The sequence below is a fragment of the Marmota flaviventris genome, chromosome 9, assembly GCF_047511675.1.
Source record: "Marmota flaviventris isolate mMarFla1 chromosome 9, mMarFla1.hap1, whole genome shotgun sequence".
Taxonomy (NCBI): Eukaryota; Metazoa; Chordata; class Mammalia; order Rodentia; family Sciuridae; genus Marmota; species Marmota flaviventris.
Genome location: NC_092506.1, coordinates 53,762,202 through 53,784,413, shown reverse-complemented (window position 1 = coordinate 53,784,413; position 22,212 = coordinate 53,762,202). Strand labels below are relative to the sequence as shown.

The 22,212-nt window shown below is 42.6% G+C and overlaps 1 protein-coding gene across 1 annotated transcript in view; it reads right to left on the bottom strand.

Moving 5' to 3' along the window:
• Scube2 (signal peptide, CUB domain and EGF like domain containing 2) overlaps positions 1 to 20,576 on the bottom strand; it is a 74,779-nt gene extending 54,203 nt beyond the window's left edge. The window contains exons 1-4 of the mRNA XM_071616963.1: positions 20,534 to 20,576; positions 19,684 to 19,806; positions 10,229 to 10,354; positions 4,864 to 4,998 (exon numbers count right to left, since the gene is read on the bottom strand). Coding sequence (XP_071473064.1) covers positions 4,864 to 4,998; positions 10,229 to 10,354; positions 19,684 to 19,806; positions 20,534 to 20,576 — 427 coding nt within the window. The remainder of the gene's footprint in view (positions 1 to 4,863; positions 4,999 to 10,228; positions 10,355 to 19,683; positions 19,807 to 20,533) is intronic.
• Positions 20,577 to 22,212: the final 1,636 nt, after the last annotated feature.

Below are 22,212 nucleotides of genomic sequence, written 5' to 3'. Positions count from 1 at the left end.
CCATAACTTTATTCATTCATTGGTCAAGAACAGAAAGAGAAAAGGAGAATCTCTCTAAGCAAATTTGCAGATGGGGTGGTGAGATGGTAAAAGTCTCAACTTTTTCACATATTCTTGAAGATCTTTTTCAAAAAATGTCAACCCTCCTCTCCACGTCTACCACATCCACAGGTGTAGAGGTGAGGGTGACAACTACGTTTTGGCATCACCACATGGACACCTGCCAGGGACCTCTTTTATGCTGGTTCCTAGGCCCTGCCCTCCGCAGCTTCATATCATATGCCTCTGACAGACAGCATCATACAATGGCACTATGACAAGAGAACACAGAAGGAGAGAGAGAGAGTCTCATACATGTGGTTTCCTTTAGCTACTGTACAATTTTTTAGGTATACTACAAATTTCTATTAGAGCCAATCTTGTACTAATTATGGTAGGAATGGGGACAGGTGACTATGTTCCTGGATGGCTTATTGTGCATCATTTAGATTGCATAGAAACAGTACAGTAAACACCTATGTGGGTTACCAGATCCTGCCTCACCTTGAAACCAATTTATTGAGATCTTGTTATTTGCCATCACTTTGAAGGAACTTTGAGTACTGCATTAAAGACCTGTTCATATGCTGTTTCTTGGCCTCTATGCAGTACAACTCTAAAATATCTCTAAGTAGGGACTTGGTTCTCATTGGCTCTCTATTAACAAGACACTTCCTAATACAAGAAGTAGCACTGTTTAAACACAAGTACAACAGGTTTCATTCAACATCTCTAGGATCTAACACTGTTTCTTATTGTGTCTCTAAAACCTTAGCCAATAGGCTCTAATGAAATCACAAGTCTCCTCCATCCACCAATGTGTCATAAGAATAGCTTTTTCAACATAAACAGGTACCATTCCTATTCCAAAAGACAGCACAGCTTTAAGACATCCCCTACTCTCTTGTGTCTCTCCTAGAACAACCTTGCTTTTTATCTGACATTTCTGAATGGTCTGCACCCTGGTACCCAATCTGTGCATGTTGCTGGGGTTCATTTGCCCCTGCCAAGCAAGGACTGCTAACAAGTAACACAGATTTTCTGGATAGGTGCATAGTTCTCTCTGCTCTGGCTGGTAATTTCTGAAGATGTCATTCACTCCCCAGTATCAAGATGGTTCTGGAGGTGAAAGCTGTCTCCCAAAAGAAGCAGTGTCCTGTCCTCCTGAGAAGGACCAGTAAGCAGTTTGTATTTGGGTCAGTGAAGCACTTGAAATAACCACACCAGGAACACTGGAGGGTAAATGTAACAGTGCCCAAGAAAAGGTGGCAGAACACTTGGAAGAGAATATTTCCTTCATCTTCGCTGCCTTTTTCACTTTGTTTACAGGTCTGTCAAGATGTTTGCAAAGTGATCTTTACTGTCTTTGAGCAGTTCATTTAGAAAAAATATTTCATAAGAATGCCTAGGTGCCAGACACTATCCAGTACATAGAGAAGCTGCCCCCTGATATTCTATCATATCAAGCTAGATTGGCAGTTACCAAGAAGAAATGGAGGCTTAGACCATTTTTCAAGAGGCAACCCCCCCAAGCCTTTCATAGTACCCTGACTCAAAACAAAATCACTGCTGGGGGAGGCAGATGGGTCTGGTACAAATCAGGAGGCCCAAAGAGGGTCCCAGCTCTTCAGGAATATCTGAGACCCTTCATTCACCAGAAGGGAGACAGTTAAGAAACACCAGAAATTCCCTGTTTTGATGCTCCCCAGGCAATGAAGGATATTTCTAGGAATAAATAATAAAATAAGAGCACGTCTTGAGAATGAGGCAAAAAATATCACATAATACAGGACTGAGAAAGCAGCGCCTTCCTCACCCCAATGCTCCCCATTACCTGCACCATCTAAATGTTCTCAGAGCAGACAAAACCAAAGAGGAATGCTCATTTTGAGAGCCTGAGCGCCCATGAATAGGAACAATGGCAGGCAGGGGTGATGTGTGTCTCTCCAGCCTACCCCCATTACATGGGTGAAAACACACAGTCTCTTTATCAGAGCTTAGGGTCTCTAAGGATTAAAAAAAAAAAAGATAAATAGCTTGAGCTTTCCCTCAGAATCAGCTGTTTTGATCCCCTATACTGAAGAGTACTTAGTAAACAATTATTAAAAACAATAGCAGCACTGGAAAATACTAACCTGCTGGTGTTACCTCCTTTGACAGCCTTTAAAATACCAACTGTGGGTTTTTAAGTCTGTTTTAATACAATTTCTAAGAGCCCAGGGAGGAGGTCCTACAGGAATATTGTTTAGAGGTTATTCAGTTTAAAGAACTAAGACCCTAGGCTGGATGGGGTCACAAATTGCTGTGATCAGCTGGCTCCCACTGGTGTGTATTTACCAAGCTATCAGGTTGAAACTCAACAGAAAATCACAGAGAGCACTTCCAGACCACAACCCAAATTCTTGGATTTTGGTTTTAGTTCCAGACAAATATGATCATTTTAAATACTCTTCGGGGGATCTAAGAATGTCTGAATTGGAGGAAATTTAGAAAACAGCTTGCAGGAAGGAACTGCATTTGTATTTACTTTTGTTATGAGGATCCTCTGTCTCTACTCAATCTAGGGGCTTGCAAGGAGAGAAAGGTTGAGCCAGGGTCCAGGAAGTACACGTTAAGAGACCATCTGAATCCCTACAAACTGCCCTGAGTGGTGGGACTTACAGCGGGGTTTCCAGGAATGGGTTCACCACAGGTCCCTTCCTCCTGTCCCAACCACCAGAAGAAGAGCCAGCATGACTTCATGAAACAGCTTTGAACTACCAATGAGGGTGATGCTCTGAGGTTCGGATCACTCTCTGTCCCTGGCAACTTAATTCACCCCCACCTCCAGTTCTACCTACTTTGGACAAGACTTCAGGGCACACCAGAGAACCTGGCAGGAAAATAAAACCCAACTACTACTCTATCAAGGGCCACACCTACCATAGGATAAGTAATTTGCATGGTTATAAAGTCAGGAGGAAGAGAAAAGTCTAGCTAGATAGGGAAATGGGCCCCTGGGTGACTTCCTGGGCAGCAAAGCACAAATAGCAGCTGCAGGTTTTTGCTGAGAAACTTGCAAAAAGGTTATTTTTAAATCAGGACATATGTGACTTGGAGTTTGTAACCTCTCCAAAGAAGGAAAAATGCCTGATCAATATTTTGATTGGACTAAAGGCTTCATGAATGCCTCATAAACACTGAATGCCTTACCCAGGATTGGGCAGGAGGCTGACTTCCTTAAACCTGTAGATCCATACAAACCCCTGGACAACTGGCATCCCTCTCTTGGGACCCCTCCCTCCTTGGAAGCTCTGATTTCTTTCTGTTACTGTAATAAATCCTGTCACCTTGCTCTCATCTTTGTGTCCGTGGATTTCATTCTTCAAATTCACGAGACCAAGAACCCACCTGAAAGCCACACTCCGTGTTACAATTAGAGTCAGCATGTGTGACTCCCCCACCACAAACACTAGAATAGGCAGATTGGAGTGATCACAATCACCAAAGTCACTGGCCCCTGGTGATTTCTCTGAGGACTCTTCTTAGTATTCTCATTAGGCATAAAGTATGAGTTTGCATCTTTGAAAAATGAGTCAAAATCATCTTTCACAAAGAAACCCTTGAAAAGTTACCGAAACTATGATAAACAATAAATCTTCAAATGTGTGATTAAACAGAACTTAAAATGACCTCACTCTTAAGTTATGAGAGTGAATTTGCAGAATATGCCAAAAGAAATTAATAGTTTAATATTTAGGGCACTTCCCTTAAAAAACAGGCAGATGTAACTGCAAGAGAAATGCAGCCACCACAATGTTGTTCTTTTAAAAGAGCAGTGAAGAATTAAAAGGATGACAGTTAGTTAAAAATAACTGATTGGCTACATGTCCTTAATGCTTCTCTCTCCCAACACTCCACCATCAGGAATATAAATAAATAAATAAATAAATTTTTTTTAAAAAAGGTATAAACTCAAATCAAAGAGAATGAATGAAAGTGAGGCCATCAGAAGAGATGGGTTTCCTGTACATTTATGGAGGAATAATAAATAGAGACCCGGATAAAGAAACTGCAGCATAGAGAGCCCCAATGTAGAAAGGGATTCTCCTGCCTCTCAAAATCCTAGAGGCTTGGAGTTAGAAATGCAAACCATTAAACAAAGAAAGAAAGAAATGCAAAACATGCTGGGCATGTCCCATGCCTATAATCCCAGCTACTGGGGAGGCTGAGGCAGGAAGATTCAAGTTCAAGGCCAGCCTGGACAACTTAGTGAAGTAAAATTTAAAAAGAACTGGAAATATAGCTCAGTGGCAGAGTGCTTGCCAAGCATATATGAGGCCCTGGGTTTGATCCCAGTCAAAGAAAAAAAAAAAAAAAGCAAAACACAGGGAATGACCTAAACTAGTTTAGGACTGAAGCAGGGCAATTCATGGCCAGTCTCCATAGAAAGGTACAGTCCCCTCTGAATCCACCCAGAACAAGGGGCAGGCTGGCACTGGTACTGTGGTTTTCAGCACACTTGTGAAAAACTTGGTAGATCATCCATCTTATTCCTCCAGAGACATCTAGTTCTGTTTGAAATACACTCTATTTAAAGATTAGAACTAGAGGAGATGAGGGTTTGTGAAGACCTTGGAGCTTCCCCAGTGTCCATACTGAGTTTTCTGGGTAAGGAAGGCAAAGGGGAAATAACTATCCATGGCTCCCCAGCTGCAGTCTGGACTTGATCCCAGGCCTCCAGACTTTCAATATGCTGCGTTTACCCTCAGAAGTACTGTGTGCGCATGGGGGCAAGGACCCTCCCCTGTGACCATTCTCCAACCCCCAACAGGGCAGAGGTACCTTCTAAACGGTGAATGCACGTGTGCTGATTGTCACTCAGGAAAAAGCCCTCTTTGCAGCGGCACTCGTAGCTCCCCATGACGTTGACACAGGTGTGCTGGCAGCCGCCATTGTTCTCCAGGCACTCGTCCACATCTGGAGGGAGGGAGGGATTTGCCTTTGCTTTTGTGGCTGTTTCAAATACCCCACCCAACCCAGCAGCTCAAGGACTCCTGCTAAGCAGAGATGAGGGCTTTTTTCCTTGTCCCTGCATCACAGAAGCTCTCAGAATCAAAACAACAGGACTACAGATGATTACCCAGCCTCATGTGTCTGGGACTCACTTAGCCAGGACCCTGGCTGATGAATAAATCAGTTCATTTATTCATCTCTGCTTAGATAATCAGTTCATTTACTGAACACCTTCACTTTCCAAAGCATGGTGCTAGATGAGTAAGATAAAATTTCTTCCTCTAGGAGCATGTCCTTCAGGAGAGGAAGAAAGACAAATAGACATCTGAGATAAGGCAAAAGGTGGTACAGAGGAAAGACAGGTCACATCTGATCGTGTGGGATCAGCACAGTTTTTAAGGAGAAACTGATAAAAAGAGGGCCTTAGAATTCCTTGCATTATAAATTAGGAAGAAAAGAGACTGCAGGCAGAAGAACGAATGTAAGTCCTGGCCCAGAGGCTGGGAAGCATGGAATAACTCAGATACAGTGAGTCATTTGATTTGGCTGGAGCACAGGGAATGTGGAAGGAAGTCACAGGAGATACAGCTGGGAAGATAGATTGAGGTCACACTGCAGGATTTTGAATACCAGGCAAAGGAAGGCAGTTGGGAACCACTGGCGGGGGTGGGCACTTTGGGAAAAATAAGGCAGCAATTGAGGGTCAGATGCAGAGAAGGGAAAGAACTGATAGCTGGGAATCCACCTGCACACACACACCAGGCAGCCATGGCCAGTGCTGCCCTAATTGGGACAGACAGCAAACTGGGCCTGACCTTGGTTTGCTAGCAAGGTAGGTGTAGAAGATTGTGGGTGGATAAGGTGCCCACAGGGCTGGAAGACTTGCAGGCTGTGAGTGGGGCATTGTTAGAGGATGGGAAGTTGATGCTGGGGCCTTCTAGAACACAAACATAGGCAAGACCAGTGCTGGAGACTGAAATGGGAATGGTGACATAGTTGCCCCCTTCATCCCTAGACAGGGAGAGGATGTGCCTGACATGGGACATCAGGTCTAGATCCAGCAGATGGGGGAAACCTGGAGGGTAAATGGAAAGAGAATCCAGGGCCGTATGTACAGCCTTGGAAACCACTTACTTGCAGTTGCCAGACAAAGTAGTGGCTGTACACGAGAAAGCCAAGGGCAGGAATATGAAAGCAGAGAAACAGGCAGAAAGGGAACAGCAGCAGTCGAATTCTGGACTGCATCAAGGGCAAGAAGCAGGTAGAGGAGGGACAAGTAGCCTCAGAGGAAAGGCCAGGAATGCAGGGAGAAAGGAGGCCTCCCCAATCTGCTCCTGCATTCATACCCTGGATAGGCTTAGAGGCCTTTTTTCCCACTGTGACCACAGCACCCTGTGCACCCCTCACCGAAACATTTACCCAGGTGCATCTTCAAGACCTTTTACCTATCCATCGCCACTAGACTGCAAACTCCTTGAGGACAAGATTTTTGTTTTAATTAACTCAGCCCTGGAACCCAGCAGGTAGTCGTTAACTGTCCAAAACAGGAGCATCAGAACCAAAGAAGAAAAAACTTCAAGAAGAATCTCAGATGCCACAAAGACTCGAGGAGAAAGCTGATTAGAAAGCAATTTAATCCTAGCTACTAGGGAGGCAGAATCCTGTGTCAAAATAAAAATGAAAAGAGCTGCAGAAAGAGCTCAATGGTAAAGTACCCCTGGGTTCAATCTCCAATACGGGGGGGAAAAAAACAGTTTATTTTCTTCAGTCTAATTCCTCATATGCCTATCACTAGCTCCTGGGCATATCTGTAACCAGAAAATTCACATTTAAATGTCTGTTATCTGGTTTCAAGCCTCAGATCTTACAGGCATCTGTCCTCCCACACTACGAAGCAGATGCCTGACTAAACTGATGGGACTTGAGCCATCCCCTAAAGCCTAACAAACTCACCCTTGTCTATGCCAAAGGGTGAAGGAAGTACATTCCAGAGGATGAGCCGAGCTGAGACACACCTGGCCTTGGTGTTCCACATGGAGGACTCAAGGTGAGCAGGAGAGCTGTTTCCCTCAGCACCACATCCAGGATTAAATGTGCCCACCTCACATTTAACCCACTGTCTTTTCTCCAAAGCAATCAGAACTGTGTCATTGAGTGTCACACCATGATTAGATAAACACAACGATGTGTTTTCACATACACAAATAAATATCATCAGGCCTGTGAGCTTCTCCAGAATATGGAACAGGGGTTCTAAGCCTTGCCCGCATGTTAGCACCCAGATTGCTGTACTCCTCCTCCAGAGACACACACAGAACTGGGTTTGGGTGAGGCCAAGGCAATAGCAATGGTTAAAGGTGATGTTTTAAAGTGAGGCCAGGACTGAGAACTGCTGCTATGAAGCCAAACGGCTACGATGAGCTCCCAGACGCTCTATCAACTCAGAACTCAGGCAGGGTGGGCTGCATTCATTTCTCAGGCTTATGGGCATTCAGGATCTCAGAGCACCCTGGGTTTGGTGCCAGTACTCTATACTCTGGCTAATATATTTGTGGCTAATGTATGGCTAGGGGGCTGATGAGAAGGAAGGGGTCATCACAGGAACCTGCCATTCCTGAAGAGTTTGGGTCCTGACCTTCTTTTCCTGCCACAAACTGCACTGACCCTTTCTGGTCTGAATGGCAGTCACTATGTATACTGGTCCCACTCTTCCAAATGGACTTCATCTTCTCATGCCTTCCTTTTAAAGAATTGTTAGCTCCTGCAGACATGCTCAGTGGATGTTCAGGGTCTCTCTGTAAGGCAGATGTTTGTCACCACATTCACAAAAGAGAGAAGGAGAAATGGAGATACCCTGATGAAATACCCTACTATGTTACTGGCCAAGGCAAAGCAAGAATCCAGGCCTCAGGATTTCTGAGCAGGCCTGTACTTAGAACCATCCCACCTGCCCTGGCCCAGGTCCTGAAGCCTTGGATGGGTCAGCTTTTTGTTCTTAGGAAGCTCACATTTTCCCGAAGGCTGTGGATCAGAGCATAACCGTAATGACTGGGTCTGCCATCAGATATGAATCCTCAGAATGCCACTGTTGGCAATTAAAGGGAAATCTCCCCGCTGAAAATGGAAAACAAAGCAAACAAAAAACCCATACTGTAAGCCTCCCAACAGAAAAAGAACTTCCCTTTTCAGAGTTTTTAATTCATTGCAATTCATTCCTGTCTCAGGACTGTCTCTTTAATGTGTCTTTTTTGACACTGATTGCCTAGAAAGTTTGCAGAGAGGTGGTTGCTTCCCTGGTCTTCAATCAAATCTTACTGACACTTCAGGCTTGCAAGACTGTGCACCCAAAGCCTGGCCTCTCTCATAGGGCACAGATAGCAAAGGACAGAATCTAAGTGAGAATGGAGCTACAGAAGATACTGAAATGGGATAAAGGTCACATCTGGGTTGCATCCCAAATGGAAATACTCTCCACCCGACTCCAGAACTCCACCACTCAAAACACAACTTCTGCCTAAGGCCTTTTTTTCTCTTTCTTTCTTTCTTTTTTTTTTTTTTTTTTTTTATACTGAAGAATGAACCAGAGGCACTTAACCACTGAGCTATATCCTCATCCCTTTTTTATATTTTATTTAGAGATAGGGTCTCTCTGAGTTGCTTAGGGTCTCACTATATTGCCGAGGCTGGCTTTGAACTCATGATCCTCCCGCTTCAGCTTCCCAAGGTGCTGGGATTACAGGCATGGGCCACTATACCCAGCTTTCCTAGGCCCTTTAATGCTGATCTCAAAGCATTTGATCAAGTGACCATTCCCTACAAACCACTAAGGGACATCTAAATAGCTGTTCCCAGAGTCAGAGCCTGGCTCAAGTTACTTCTTGGTTGGCTTTATAGAAATAAGCAGGTCAAACACATGAAGGGTCATCAGTGTCAAAGGACCCTGATGCCATTTGTCTCCCATAATGACCTCCTGTACAATTGGTAATGCCAGCCTTAAAAAGCAAACCACAGAGTTGGGTTGTGGCTCAGTGATAGGGTTTGATCCTCAGCACCACACAAAAATAAATAAATAAATATATAAAATAAAGGTATTGTGTCCAACTACAACTAAAAAAAAAATAAATTAAAAAAAAGCAAACCACAGCTGGGTATGGTGGTGCATGCCTGTAATCCCAAAGGCTCTGGAGCCTGAGGTAGGAGTATCTCGAGTTCAAAGCAGCAAAAGTGAGACACTAAGCAACTCAGGGAGACCCTATCTCTAAATAAAATACAAAATAGGGCTGGGGATATGACTCAGTGTTTGAGTGCCCCTGAGTCAATCCCTGGTACTCCCCACCCCGCAAAAAGCAAAGCACAAACACCTACCTGTCAGGTGTGCTGAGTCCTCAAAGACTTTCCAGCACTCAGCCCCATCCAACTGCTCACTATTTCTAAGTTCCATTTTATTTCTGGTATAAGGAATTGATGTAAACAACACTCTGCAGTCTCTAATTCAAGGACTGAAACTCCAACAGATGTTTCTGTTTTGTGGACTACTAAGAGGATGTTCCTGGAAAGTTTCTGTTTGATTTTTCTTTCTCTTTCAAAAAAAAAAAAAGAAGGGGGTCTATCTGGGACCCAAGCCAACATTAAAGTCTTCAGGGCTAATTTCAGAATAATGACACTTAAAACATTAAAGAAATGGCTATAAGTCAGGATCTTTTCAACACAAAATCAAAGACCTTAAAGGTGACAAATCAATGATAGATAATCAGTAAATAATAATGACAATGTCCACCCATCTCCTTGGACTGGTGGGTCTATGTTATAGATAAATCATGTACCTGATTTTCTCTTAGGGAGTCTGAATTTTTTTTTAGTGGGGGCAGAGTGCAGGGGACAGTACTGGGGATTGAACCCAGGGAAGCTGTAAAACACTGAACACCATTCCCAGACCTTTTTATTTTTTATTTTGAGACAGGGTCTCACTAAATTGCTCAGGCTGTCTCTAACTCACAGACCTCCTGACCAGCCTCCTTAGTAGCTAGCTGGGGTTAGCTATGTGTTCCACATAATGCCTGGCGGGGAGTCTCATTTCCATGGGACAGGAAAACACAAGTCTCTGATCCCATTTTTGTCTTAATAACTAGGTTTTCACCAAAGGAAAGAAAGGGGTGGGGAGATGAGAACTGCCGTTTCTAAAGGTTCTCCTTACCAAGACAATTATGACCATCATGAGCCAACATGAAGCCATCAAAACAAGTGCAGCGATAATTGCCTGGAATATTCAAACAGTCATGGACACAGCCTCCATTGAGTTCATCTTCACATTCATCAATGTCTAAGGAATAAAACAGAAGTAAATCAAACAGGTGCTATGTCTTTGACCTATGACTTGTAGCTAGCCATCCCACATTTCAGAATTCACCCAACAGCAGAAAAATAAAAAATACACCAAATTATTCATGGAAGCATTGTTTGAAATTACGAAATACTGAAAACAACCTAAAAGTCCATATACAGGAGACAGGTTTATTGAATATGGTAAATCTACTTGATGGTAGTATTATACAGCTATAAAAAAGTAAAGATGTTTTCTATGAACTGACTTGAAGTAATTTTTAGAATACACTATTTAGTGGAAAAAAATCAAAATGCAAAAAAGTATATGTAGTATGTTTTCACGTAAGAAATAAGACAATAAAAAAACCACACATACACACACAATTTTAGCACGCTTTTGTAGAACTTGACAAACTTGTCCTAAAATTTTTTTGAAAATGCAAAAGTTTCAGAAGAGTCAAAACAGTTTTGAAAGAAGAGAACACATTTGGGGAAATTTAACTTACTACAAAGCTATACTTAACCAAGACAGTGTGTATAGGCATAAAGAGACATATGGATCAATGGAACAGAACTGAGAATTCAGAAATAAACCTTTGATTTATGGTCACTTGATTTTAGACAAAAGTGTTAAGGCATTCATTGGGAGAAATCATAGTCCTTTCATTAAATGGTGATGAATAATGGAAAATACACATGCAAAAATTATTTTAACCATTACCTCCTACTATACACAAAAAGCAACTTAAAATAGATCGTAGACCTAAATGTAAGAACTATAAAGTTTTTACGAGAAAAGTTTTTGAGAATTTACCCTCATAAAGATTTCTTTCATATAACATCAAACTCATAATGCACAAATTTAATGGACTTCATCAAAATTTACAACTTTTATACTTCAAAAGACTTTAAGAAGGAGACCCTCAGGGTTATACAAAAGTACATACAAGAGGAAGTGAGGGGAAAGGGAAAAATAATACAAGGGGGAGAAATGAATGACAGTAGAGGGGTTAGAGAGAGAAGAGGGGAGGGGAGGGGAGGGGAGGGGGGATAGTAGAGGATAGGAAAGGCAGCAGAACACAACAGACACTAGTATGGCAATATGTAAATCAATGGATGTGTAACTGATGTGATTCTGCAATCTGTATATGGGGTAAAAATGGGAGTTCATAACCCACTTGAATCAAAGTGTGAAATATGATATGTCAAGAACTATGTAATGTTTTGAATAACCAACAATAAAAAATTAAAAAAAAATAAAATAAAATGTGTTCTTTTTGTTAAAAATAAAAAAAGACATTAAGAAAATAAAGATGTGGCATATGCCTATAATCTCAGCATCTTGGGAGGCTGAGGCAGGAGGATCACAAGTTCAAAGCCAGCCTCAGCAATTTAGCAAGGCCCTAAGCAACTCAGCAAGACCATGTCTTAAAAACAAAGACAATCCTGGCCTGATGGTACCCACCTGTAATGCAAGCTGAACCTGAGGCAAGAAAATTTCAAGTTCAAGGCCAGCCTGGGCAACTTAGTGACCCTATCTCAAAATAAAAAATAAATAGGGCTAGGGTTGTGGCTCAGAGGTAGAGCACTCCTCTCGCACGCGCTGGATCCTGGGTTCGATCCTTAGCACCACGTAAAAAATAAATGAGTGAAATAAAGGTATTGTGTCCAACTATAAAATAAATATTTTTAAAAAAATATAAATAAATAAATATTAAAAGTTGGGTTTCTAGCTCAGTGGTAAAGTGCCCCTGGGTTCAATCCCCTGTAAGTAGGGTGAGTGGGCAAGGGTGAATATGAAGATAAACCACAGAGTCCGAGAAAGTAATTGCAAGTCATATGCTTTATAAAGGACTTAAAAATAATGAGACAACTGAATTTTAAAGGGCAAGAGATTTAAAAACACATTTCAGGGGCTGGGGTTGTAGCTCAATGGTAGAGTGCTTGCCTAGCATGTGAGAAGCACTAGGTTTTATTCTCAGAACCACTGACCAAAAAAAAAAAAAAAAAGAAAGAAATGGTAAAAATAGAAAAAAGAAAGATAAAGACATTTGATAAAAAATGGTATGCCAATGGCTAATAAGCACATGAAAAAATGTTCAACACTATTAATGACTAGAGAAATGCCAATTAAGACTACCATTTCATACTCACTTGAATAATAACAATGACAGACAATAACAAATGTTGACAAAGATGTGGAAAAATGGGGATCCTTTGCCATACATTGCTGATGAGAACATAAAATGGCACTTTGGAAAACAGTTTAGTAGTTTCTTTTCCTTTTTTTAAGTGTATGGTTCAATATTATTAAATCATTCATAATGTTGTGCAATCATCACCTCCATTCATCTCCATTACATCTTTTCATCTTGTAAAATTAAAATTTTTTACCCATTAAACAATTAACTCCTAATCTCCAACCCAGCCTCTGGCAATCACCATCTACTTTCAATCTCTTTGATTTGGACTATTCTAAGTATCTCAGATACATAGATTCAAACTATTTGTCTCTTGATAACTGACTTATTTCAGTTAGTATAATGTTCTCAAAGTTTACCCCAATGAAGTATGTGACAAGATTTTATTTTTTTGATACCAATAACTGAACCTAGGGCCTGCTCTACCACAGGGCTACATCCTCAGTTTTTTTATTTTGAGAAAGAATCTCACTAAATTGCTCAGAGGCTCACTAAATTGGTGAGGCTGGCCTTGAACTTGTAAGGACAAGGGATTATAGGCACATTGTGAGGTTGCTGGGATTGCAGCCGTGCACCACTGTGCCCAGTTTATATTTCCTTCTTTTGTAAGGATGAACAATAGTTCTATTGTATGTATGTAGCACATTTTGCTTATCCATTCATCAAATGTCAAGTGAACATTTTGATTGTTTATACCTTTTGGCTATTGTAAATGATGCTATGAACATAGATGTATAAAAATCTCTTCAAAATTCTCCTATCAGCTAAGCATGGTAGCACTAACCTATAATCCCAGCAATTTGGAGGGGTGAGGCAAGAGGATTGCAAGTTTAAGGCCAGTCTCAGCAACTTAGGGAGAACCTGTCTCAAAAACAAAATAAATAGCTGAGTGCGGTGGCACACACCTGTAATCCCAGCAGCTCAGGAGGCTGAGGCAGGAGGATCAAGAGTTCAAAGTCAGCCTTTTTTGCTGAGGCTTCAGCAAAAGAGAGACATTAAGCAACTCAGTGAGACCCTGTCTCTAAATAAAATACAAAACAGTGCTGGGGATGTGGTTCAGTGGTTGAGTGCCCCTGAGTTCAATACCCAGTACCAAAAGAATAAATAAATAAATTAAATTAAAAAGCCAGGTATAGGTGGTACATACCAGTGATCTCAGCAACTTGGAAGGTTGAAGCAGGAAGATCCCAAGTTCAAGGTCACCCTCAATGACTTAGCAAGGCCCTAAGCAACTTAGCAAGACCCTGTCTCAAAATTAAAAATAAAAAGATCTGGGAATGTAGCTCAGTGATAAAGTACCACTGAGTTAAATCCCCCAGTACCAAAAAATTAAAAATAAAATAAAAAGAGCTGATGGTGTCAGGCACAGTGGTGCATGCCTATAATCCCAGTGGCTAGGGAGGCTGAGGCAGGAGGATCACCAGTTCAAAGCCAGCTACAGGAAAGGCAAGGCACTAAGCAACTCAGTGAGACCCTGTCTCTAAATAAAATACAAAATAGGGTTAGGGATGTGGCTCAGTGGTCAAGTACCCCTGAGTTCAACTCCTGGTACCACTCCCCAAAAAGAAAAGAGCTGATGGTATAACTTAGAAATAGAGCACCCCTGAGTTCAATCTTCAGTACTACCAAAAAAAAAAAAAAAAAAGGCAAATGATGATGTTATGGTTGGTAAGTTATACATCAGTAAAGTTGCTAAAAAAAAAAACAAACATAAATTTATCTGTTTACTTGTCCAAAAGAAATAAAGAAAGCATAAACCAGAAACTACAGAGACCGGTGACCTACAAGGAATGAGGAAAGGAGTGGAAAGATGGAGAGAGAGCAACAGGGTAACAGAAATGAGGAGGGAGCCACACTTCTCTGAGGCACATTTTTGTATAGCTTTGATTCTTAGAACCATAATGATGATTTTTATACATAGATGTATACACACATATCAATCAACCAGGAGATGGGGTGAGAGCTAGGGTGATAAAAACGAAACACAAAAAGGAACAAATGAACCTAATGTATTATAAATTAATAACATAAACACACTGAAAGGAATAGGAAAGAAAAGTACCACATTGAAAGGAATAGGAATAGAAAAGAAATGGATGTCTAAAAGCTAAAATAAAAAATAGTTGTATGCTACATTCTAGTTAGTAAATCTGGTTTACTCATAGGGTTATGGCTCAGTAACTCTATAAATACTTTGTGTCTATATTAGGATTAAACAAAGAGGTAAACACATTGCATATAATGAGAGCCAGACTTCTCACTGTTGGAGAAAGAAGTTATAAATAAACAAAGAGCAGCTGGATGCAGTGGCACATGCCTGTAATCCCCACAGCTCAAGGCTGAGGCACGAGGATCGGGAGTTCAAAACCAGCCTCAACAAAAGCGAGGCACTAAGCAACTCAATGAGGCGCTGTCTCTAAATAAAATACAAAATAGGCTGGGCATGTGGCTCAGTGGTTAGGTGCCCTTGAGTTCAATCCCTGGTACCAAAATAATAATAATAATAAAATTATTATTATTATTATTATTATTAAAGAGGAATAATGAATTTTTGATATTGATATGGAATCCAAAGTGTCAGTGTACCATTTTCCAATTAAAGGGGCCAGATTGCATTAGAGAAGTGGATGATTCCAGGGTTAAAAATAAGAAAAAATAAGATTTAACCCAAGCATCTTAAAACACCAGAAAATCAGGAATTTCTCAAAAAACAGATGTCAGAATGACACAGGAAACAATGGGAAGGAACTCCCATTGGCTGAACCTGGAATGATTTGAGCCAAAAATCAATTATTATACATATAATAAAATCAACTCCCATAAGTCTACAGTGTTGTATAAATACATACATAAATAAATAGGAAAGAAAAAGCAGTTTTTTCTTAAGAAGAATCTCAATTAATAGATGTATAAGGAATGAGGAAAGTACAAAAAAAATGTAGGCACACATCACAGTAATAATTGTTGCAGGGAAGATCCAGAGCTGGATCCCAACATCCTTAGATAAACATTTAAGAAGAAACAATATTGACCCTGGGCTCAAAGTATCTTCCCCAAATATGTTTCTATTGTAAAGGGAAATCAGTAGTAACTTTGAAGTGGAGAAACCCAGCAGACACTGTCTTAACCAGGTGACCAAGGTTAAAAAAAAGCTAGAAATGGAATATGATGACATCTGTCTCCCTGATATGATCCACTGAAAAGAACACACAGCATTTCTATGGTGGTCCTGCCAAAAATAAATAATCTCAATCTTATCATTGGAAAACACAAGACATTCTCTTATATCAATTCTTTTTTTCTTTATAACTTTATTTATTTATTTTTATGTGGTGGCTGAGGATCTAACTCAGTGCCTCACATGTGCTAGGCAAGCTCTCTACCACTGAGCTACAACCCCAGCCCCTTATATCAATTCTTATCTTGAGAAAACATAAGACAAACAAAGCCAGCAGTATTCATCAAAAAAAAAAAAAAAAAAGAATGTCAATGTCATGAAACACCAGGAAAGACCGAAGAAGTGTTACAGATTGGGTGAGACAAAAGAGAAGCACTGGCTGAATATAATGTGGGACCTTGAATTCAATTCTGGAACAGAAAAATAATATCAAGGGGAAATTGGTGAAATCTGAATAACATTTACAATTTACTGAATAACATTATGCCCGTGTTAATTTTCTGGTTTTGTAAGCTAGTAAAATTAGAGTAAGATGAGCAAAGGACATAGATGAATTCTTTACTGTTCTGCACTCGAAATAAAAAATATAAAGAGCCAGGGATGTAGCTCAGTGGCTCAATCAGTTATCTAAAGCCACTTCTGAATCACATTATTTAAAAAACTACTTATTTCAGGCCCATACTTCCATTCCTCTAATATTTTGTAGAAAAAACTTTATGGAAGATAATTCCAGTCACTCCAGGCAAACCCAGTTCCCATTTGTGAGAGTAATTATGAGCAGTGAGGCTGGTGAGAATCACAGCACAAATGATCATAGCTACAACACTACAAATGCACAAATGCAGAGACTAAAAAATTAGTAAACAAAGCAACACAGATAAAGGAGTTATATCTTTGAATATCCACATCTTTGAATCCTTACAATCTTTATTTCTCTCCTTTTTCCTTCTTAAAAGAAAATTTCCATTTCTGAACTCTTGGAGCAAGAAATCCAAACTAAACAGGGATATCCTGACTCACAAAATTAATACTACAAGTATTCAAAAGACCAAATCATTTCAGGTTTTAGGTTTTTTAAAAATATTTTATTTTTCAGTTCTACACAATACCTTTGTTTTATTTATTTATTTTTATGTGGTGCTGAGGATCGAACCCAGGGCCTCGCACGCGTGAGTGAGCTCTACCGCTCAGCCACAACCCCAGCCCTCAGATTTTAGTTTAACATGATAGTACAAAGAATATGTATTTGTTGTTAACAGTGATTACCTGTGGGTAAAGGGATGAGAAGTGCTTTAATTTTCTCAACATTTTTGCATTTTGATTTTTTATAACAATAATCATAGATTATTTTAAAGCAAATCGAAATATATAAAAGCAACAATGCCAATTATTAGTTATTTTAAACTAAATAGTAGCCTTTTCTATTGTACTCTGCTAGCAATTCAATTTCACTTGTAATATGTCAAACAAAAGCTCAGAGTAAGGAAACTCTTGCCAGATGTCACTTGAGACATCATTTACTAAAGACATATTTTATCTAAAAGAAACCAATGACACAGTTTTATGCCCCTGGAGAATATACAGTGACTAGAGGATATGTTATATACACATGGTAAAAATGTGAATTTTTTCCCCCAAGCAGAGAAGCAACATGTGAATTCTGATACTGCAATTAGAATATTTAATACAGAGAGGGTGTGATATGGAGGAATTGGCATAGAGATGTTTGTTTCTGGAATTCTTTTGACCTCCCAAGACACAGGGCAGAGCAAGAGAGAGACAGAGACAGAGATGGCTGTCAGAGATAGCTGTGGCTGCCTGCCTCTGGGAAAATACAAAGTTGGCTTCAGAAACACAAGGGTTTTAAGAGGGACCACCAACCCCTGACTGTGAACCTGACTCAGATCTGCGCTCCTCTGGCACAAAAGAGAGTTTCCCAAATGATTTCCCAAGGAGTGTCTTTACCTACCACAAAACCCAAATTTTCCCATTATAATTCCATTTTTCAAATCCCAGCATGTCTCAGGTAAGACCAGGAGGTGGGGGCTGGGAGAGATTAAGTCATTGCTACAACACTACAAATGCACTTGACAGTCACCTCTTTAATCATCTAAATATTCTGTACCTAGATATTTCATTCACAGGTTCGTTTATTTTTGGAAAATACCTTGTGTCAAGGTGTCAATGATTGAGCTCATCTTGCACAGTTATTTAAAAACTAGTGCCAGGCACGATGGTACATGCCTGTAATCCTAGCTATTTAGGAGGCTGAGGAAGGAGGATTGCAAGTTCAAGTCTAGCCTGTGCAACTTATTGTGAGATTCTGTCTCAAAATTTAAAAAAACAAAAAGAACTAGGGATGTAGCTCAGTGGTAGAGCCTCCCTGGTTCCAATCCAGTACCAAAATAAAACAAAACAAAAGAACAAGAACGAGTGTTTACCACATACCAGGCAGTACTGGATATTACACACTGTTCCAACACCAAGAACCTTCATTACTCAGAGGCTACAAGATGAAACAGATTGGTTTGAAACATTAGAGTTTGAACACGAGGTCATTAAAAGGCACTAAAATAGGTATGTATTAAAAGTTTTCCTCCTGTCTAATGAGGTATTTTTCAAAGTGCTTAGCAGAGACTTTAACTACTCACTATGTAGGTTTAGATCCTGCAAGTATTCAGGTCAGTTCCTGCCAGGGTTAAGCCCAAGTTGTAAAGAGTATAAAACCTCTCCAACTGAAGGGATTGGGTCCAGAGGCAGGAGGGAGTTGCAGGAATGAATTCAATGCACCTCATCAATTTTAAACTTCTTCCTGTATAGGAAGACTATAAGTAATATAAATAGTAGGATTTCTGGCCAGGTTCAGTAGTGCAAGCCTGAAATCCCAGCTAGTCAGGAGGTGAAGGCAGGAGGCTAAGGCTGTAGGATCGCAAGTTCAAGGCCAGCTTGGACAATTTAGAAACCCTGCCTCAAAATAAAAAAAAAATTAAAATGACTAGGAATGTTGCTCTATGGTAGATAGACCCTGAGTTCCAACTCCAGTGCTGCTAAATAAATAAATAGTATGATTTCTTACCCAACCAAAGGGGGGCAGAAACAAGCTGAGTGAATATATGAGAGAGGTGGAGCTGGGACAGAACTGGGGTAGAGACATGACCTTTTTTCACCAGCAGACTTGTGTGATCATTGCCACAAATCCCCTGAGCCTCGATGTCCCCATCTGAGTGATAGATTGGACCAGAGCTCCATAAAGAGGCTGCCAGCTCCACTGTATGATGATTTCCATCCCTAAGAACAGCCTTCTCCTGTGAGTGCCCAGTCTCCATCAAGTTCTAAACTTTAAAGTTCATGACACTGAACTAATCCCCAGTGGGCAGAGTCCAGACTTTGCATTCCCAGATCTGGAGCACTAACGGTTAAAATATTCCTTTACCCACATCTTTCTCTTTTTTTACACACATCTTTCAAGGGTGAAATTTCAGCTCAGATGAGGTGTAGCTCTAAAGTTTGGCAGGTCCCAATGCCAAACAGCTCAAAGCCATGGACAGGACGGAGCCTCCAGAGCCAGCAGGAGAGGGCAAGATTCCAGCACTCGATCTCCAGTAAGGGGGTGCATATTGTGCCAGGGAGACAGGATCAGCCCTGCTCTGGGAGGCACAGCTCTCCCATGAGCATGGCTAAGTGGGACCAAAAGATAATAAAACACCTCTTATCATTTCTACAAGCTCAACAAAAGGACATTTCAAAGCCAGTTAAAACTATGATCAGCTCTGGGAAAGACCTGATGTTTACAGTCAAAGCTTTAAGGATCTGCAATATATTTCAGACAGCAGATGGTGTGATTCAAGATGGAGGCAGCACTTTTACCAACATGAGTGTCCACTATGAGAGGTAAGGAGGTGGAAGTTGCCCTACTAGCCCACCTACAATGGTCCCCAAGTCACTTACCTTCACACTGCCTGCCCTGCCCTTGGTAGCCAGGTTTGCAGGAGCACTTGTAAGAGGTGGGTGTGTTCTGACACAGGGCATCTGTATGGCAGTCATCTAGCCCTTGGGCACACTCATCCACATCTGTAAAAGAGCACAGCATGCACCTGATTTGGTGTCCAAGCCATGTGTGATCTGGCTTGGCCCTCTTTAACATCACCTTCCACCAGCCCACCCCTCTTGACTCCTCAGAACGGAAAGTGCTTGAGAGCCCTGGGATGAGCCATACCATGTCCAGGTCCCTATTGCTAGGTCCATCTGGTTTCCTCTAATTGGAATTACTCCACCATCACCAACTGGCCTTCAAGACTTGGTTCAGATTCACCTCCTTCTGGAAGCCTGCCATGACTCTCACCATAGGGGAGTTATATGCTATCCTGTGCTCTCCTTTCACAGCACATATCATGTAGGGTTGTCATTATTTCCTGGCTGCATCTTCACTAGATAATGTCTTGACTGAGTCATGGCCTTGATATCAAGCCAGCACAGTGCCTGGCACATAAGGAAACAACAGTAAAATGTCTTCGGAGGGAAGAACCAAATTGGCAAAACAGCTTTGAAAGGAGAGCAGTTGTCTGTCACCCAGAGGTTTACCCTGAGCTCTGAGCAAAAACTATCCAGAGCTCTCAGATGGAGCAAACCCGGTATAGTACCCAACTGCCCCACCCGCACCCCTGCCCATGCTCTTCACATGGGAACTGGCCTTCGCAAAAGTATTTCCTGGGTTGACCCCTCTCCAGGATGTTAATATAAAACGAGAGTTTTGAAAGTATTACAAGTCCAGTTAGTGCAGAATTTCCAGAGTTCTTACCTCTGGCTGCCCAAAATCTAGGCTGGTTGCTGCTTAAGGACATTTCCAATTTTCAAACCACGATCATTCCGCAGATACAAGTTGACCCCGAGGGCCACTAGGAGAACTTCCCATACAAAAGAAAAAGACAGGGAAAGGCTGCTCTGGCCTTGTGAATGTACCCCAGGCTTGGCCCTCAGTTTCCCCATCTACACAATGGGGACCTGGCCTGGAGGCCCCAATACTCTCCTCCCTGCTCAACTGCTACAATCTGACCAGCAGGCACTTTTGGGGGAGGGCGGGAGCAGAGTCCCTGGGCTATGGGATGTAAACTGTCAATAGCCCAGGGTCCGAGGCTGGGCCAGGGAAATCAGGCCCTGGGCCTCTAGCCCAAGCGATAGTGGCGCCTCGGCCTGGTCAGCGGGTGAGGGCCCTAGGAGAGCAAGGGCCACGCGAACTCCAGCCGCCAAGTCCCTGGTCCCACGCTGCCGGCTCGAAGGACCCCATAGGGCTCCCAGGACACTCTTCCCACCGCCCGCCTGCTCGTCTGAGCCGCCGCGCTGTGCCAGGTGCATCCTAGCGGACGGACACTCACCTTCTGGCTGCCCGGTGGAGCGGCCCCGGCTCGGCGGGACCGTCCCCGTCAGTAGCAGCGACAGCAGCAGCAGCGCCCGGGCCGCCCCGGGACGGCCGCGGCTCGCGACCCCCATGGAAGGCGCGGCGGCTGCGGGCAAAGGCGACGCAACGCAGGCGGCGAGCACGGCGGCTGCAGCTCCGGGAGGTGTGTGCGGGCGCCCTGCCCGCCGCGCTCTGACACCCCCGGCCGGGCCCCGCCCGCTCCCCGAGCCCCGGCCTCATTTTCACAGGGTCCTCCCCGGGCCGGGGCGGGCGGCGCTGGGGGCAGTGCCTCCCCGCCCGCCCTTGCCCCTCCCCGGCCCCGGGCGGAGGGGGCGCGGCCGCGGTGGCCCGAGGGCGGCTGTCAGCCTGCTGGGGCGGGCCTGGCGGTGCCCGCGTCCCGCACAGCCCCCGGCACCAACCGCTGCTACCGCACCCGCTTGGCTCCAGCGCTCCAAGAACCTTGTCGGTGCTCCACGGGTTCGCAGTGTCCTACAACTTGACCCACTACCTCTTGTGAGGACGAATAGTCTTACTAGCCTGAAAAGTTCGGTTACAGGGCACCCCGAAAGTGTCCAGTATGGTTCCCAAACTCCAAAGCCGTCTTGGGGCTACACATACTCTTGACCCTGTGAGTAGCACTCAAGAAAACAGCAATGCAAATGGAGAGAGTGGCAGCTTCTCTGTTGACGCCTGCACATACCCGCAACGTTCTCCATACTGCTCAACCCACACCCTCTGATTTCCCATCCCACAACCCTTTGAAGGCACCGGCACACTTGTCCCACTGTGGGTCACGATGTCACAGAAAGAAACACACTTCTGGACTTAGAATCACTGCAAAAAATGTTCCTTTCACTGCAAACCAGGTAATGTTATTTTCTTGAAGGGAAACGTGTCTAGAGATCAAGAGTGGGCCAGCAACAACAACAACAACAAAAAAAGACTCCAACTTTTCCTGGAATGCAGGTGGCATTGATGACCATCTAAACTCATAAACATCAGGTCTGGCCAGCCTGCCATTAGGTTCTCCAAGCTTAACAGTCCTTACAAGGGAACACAGGCACCAGGTCTTCCTACATCAC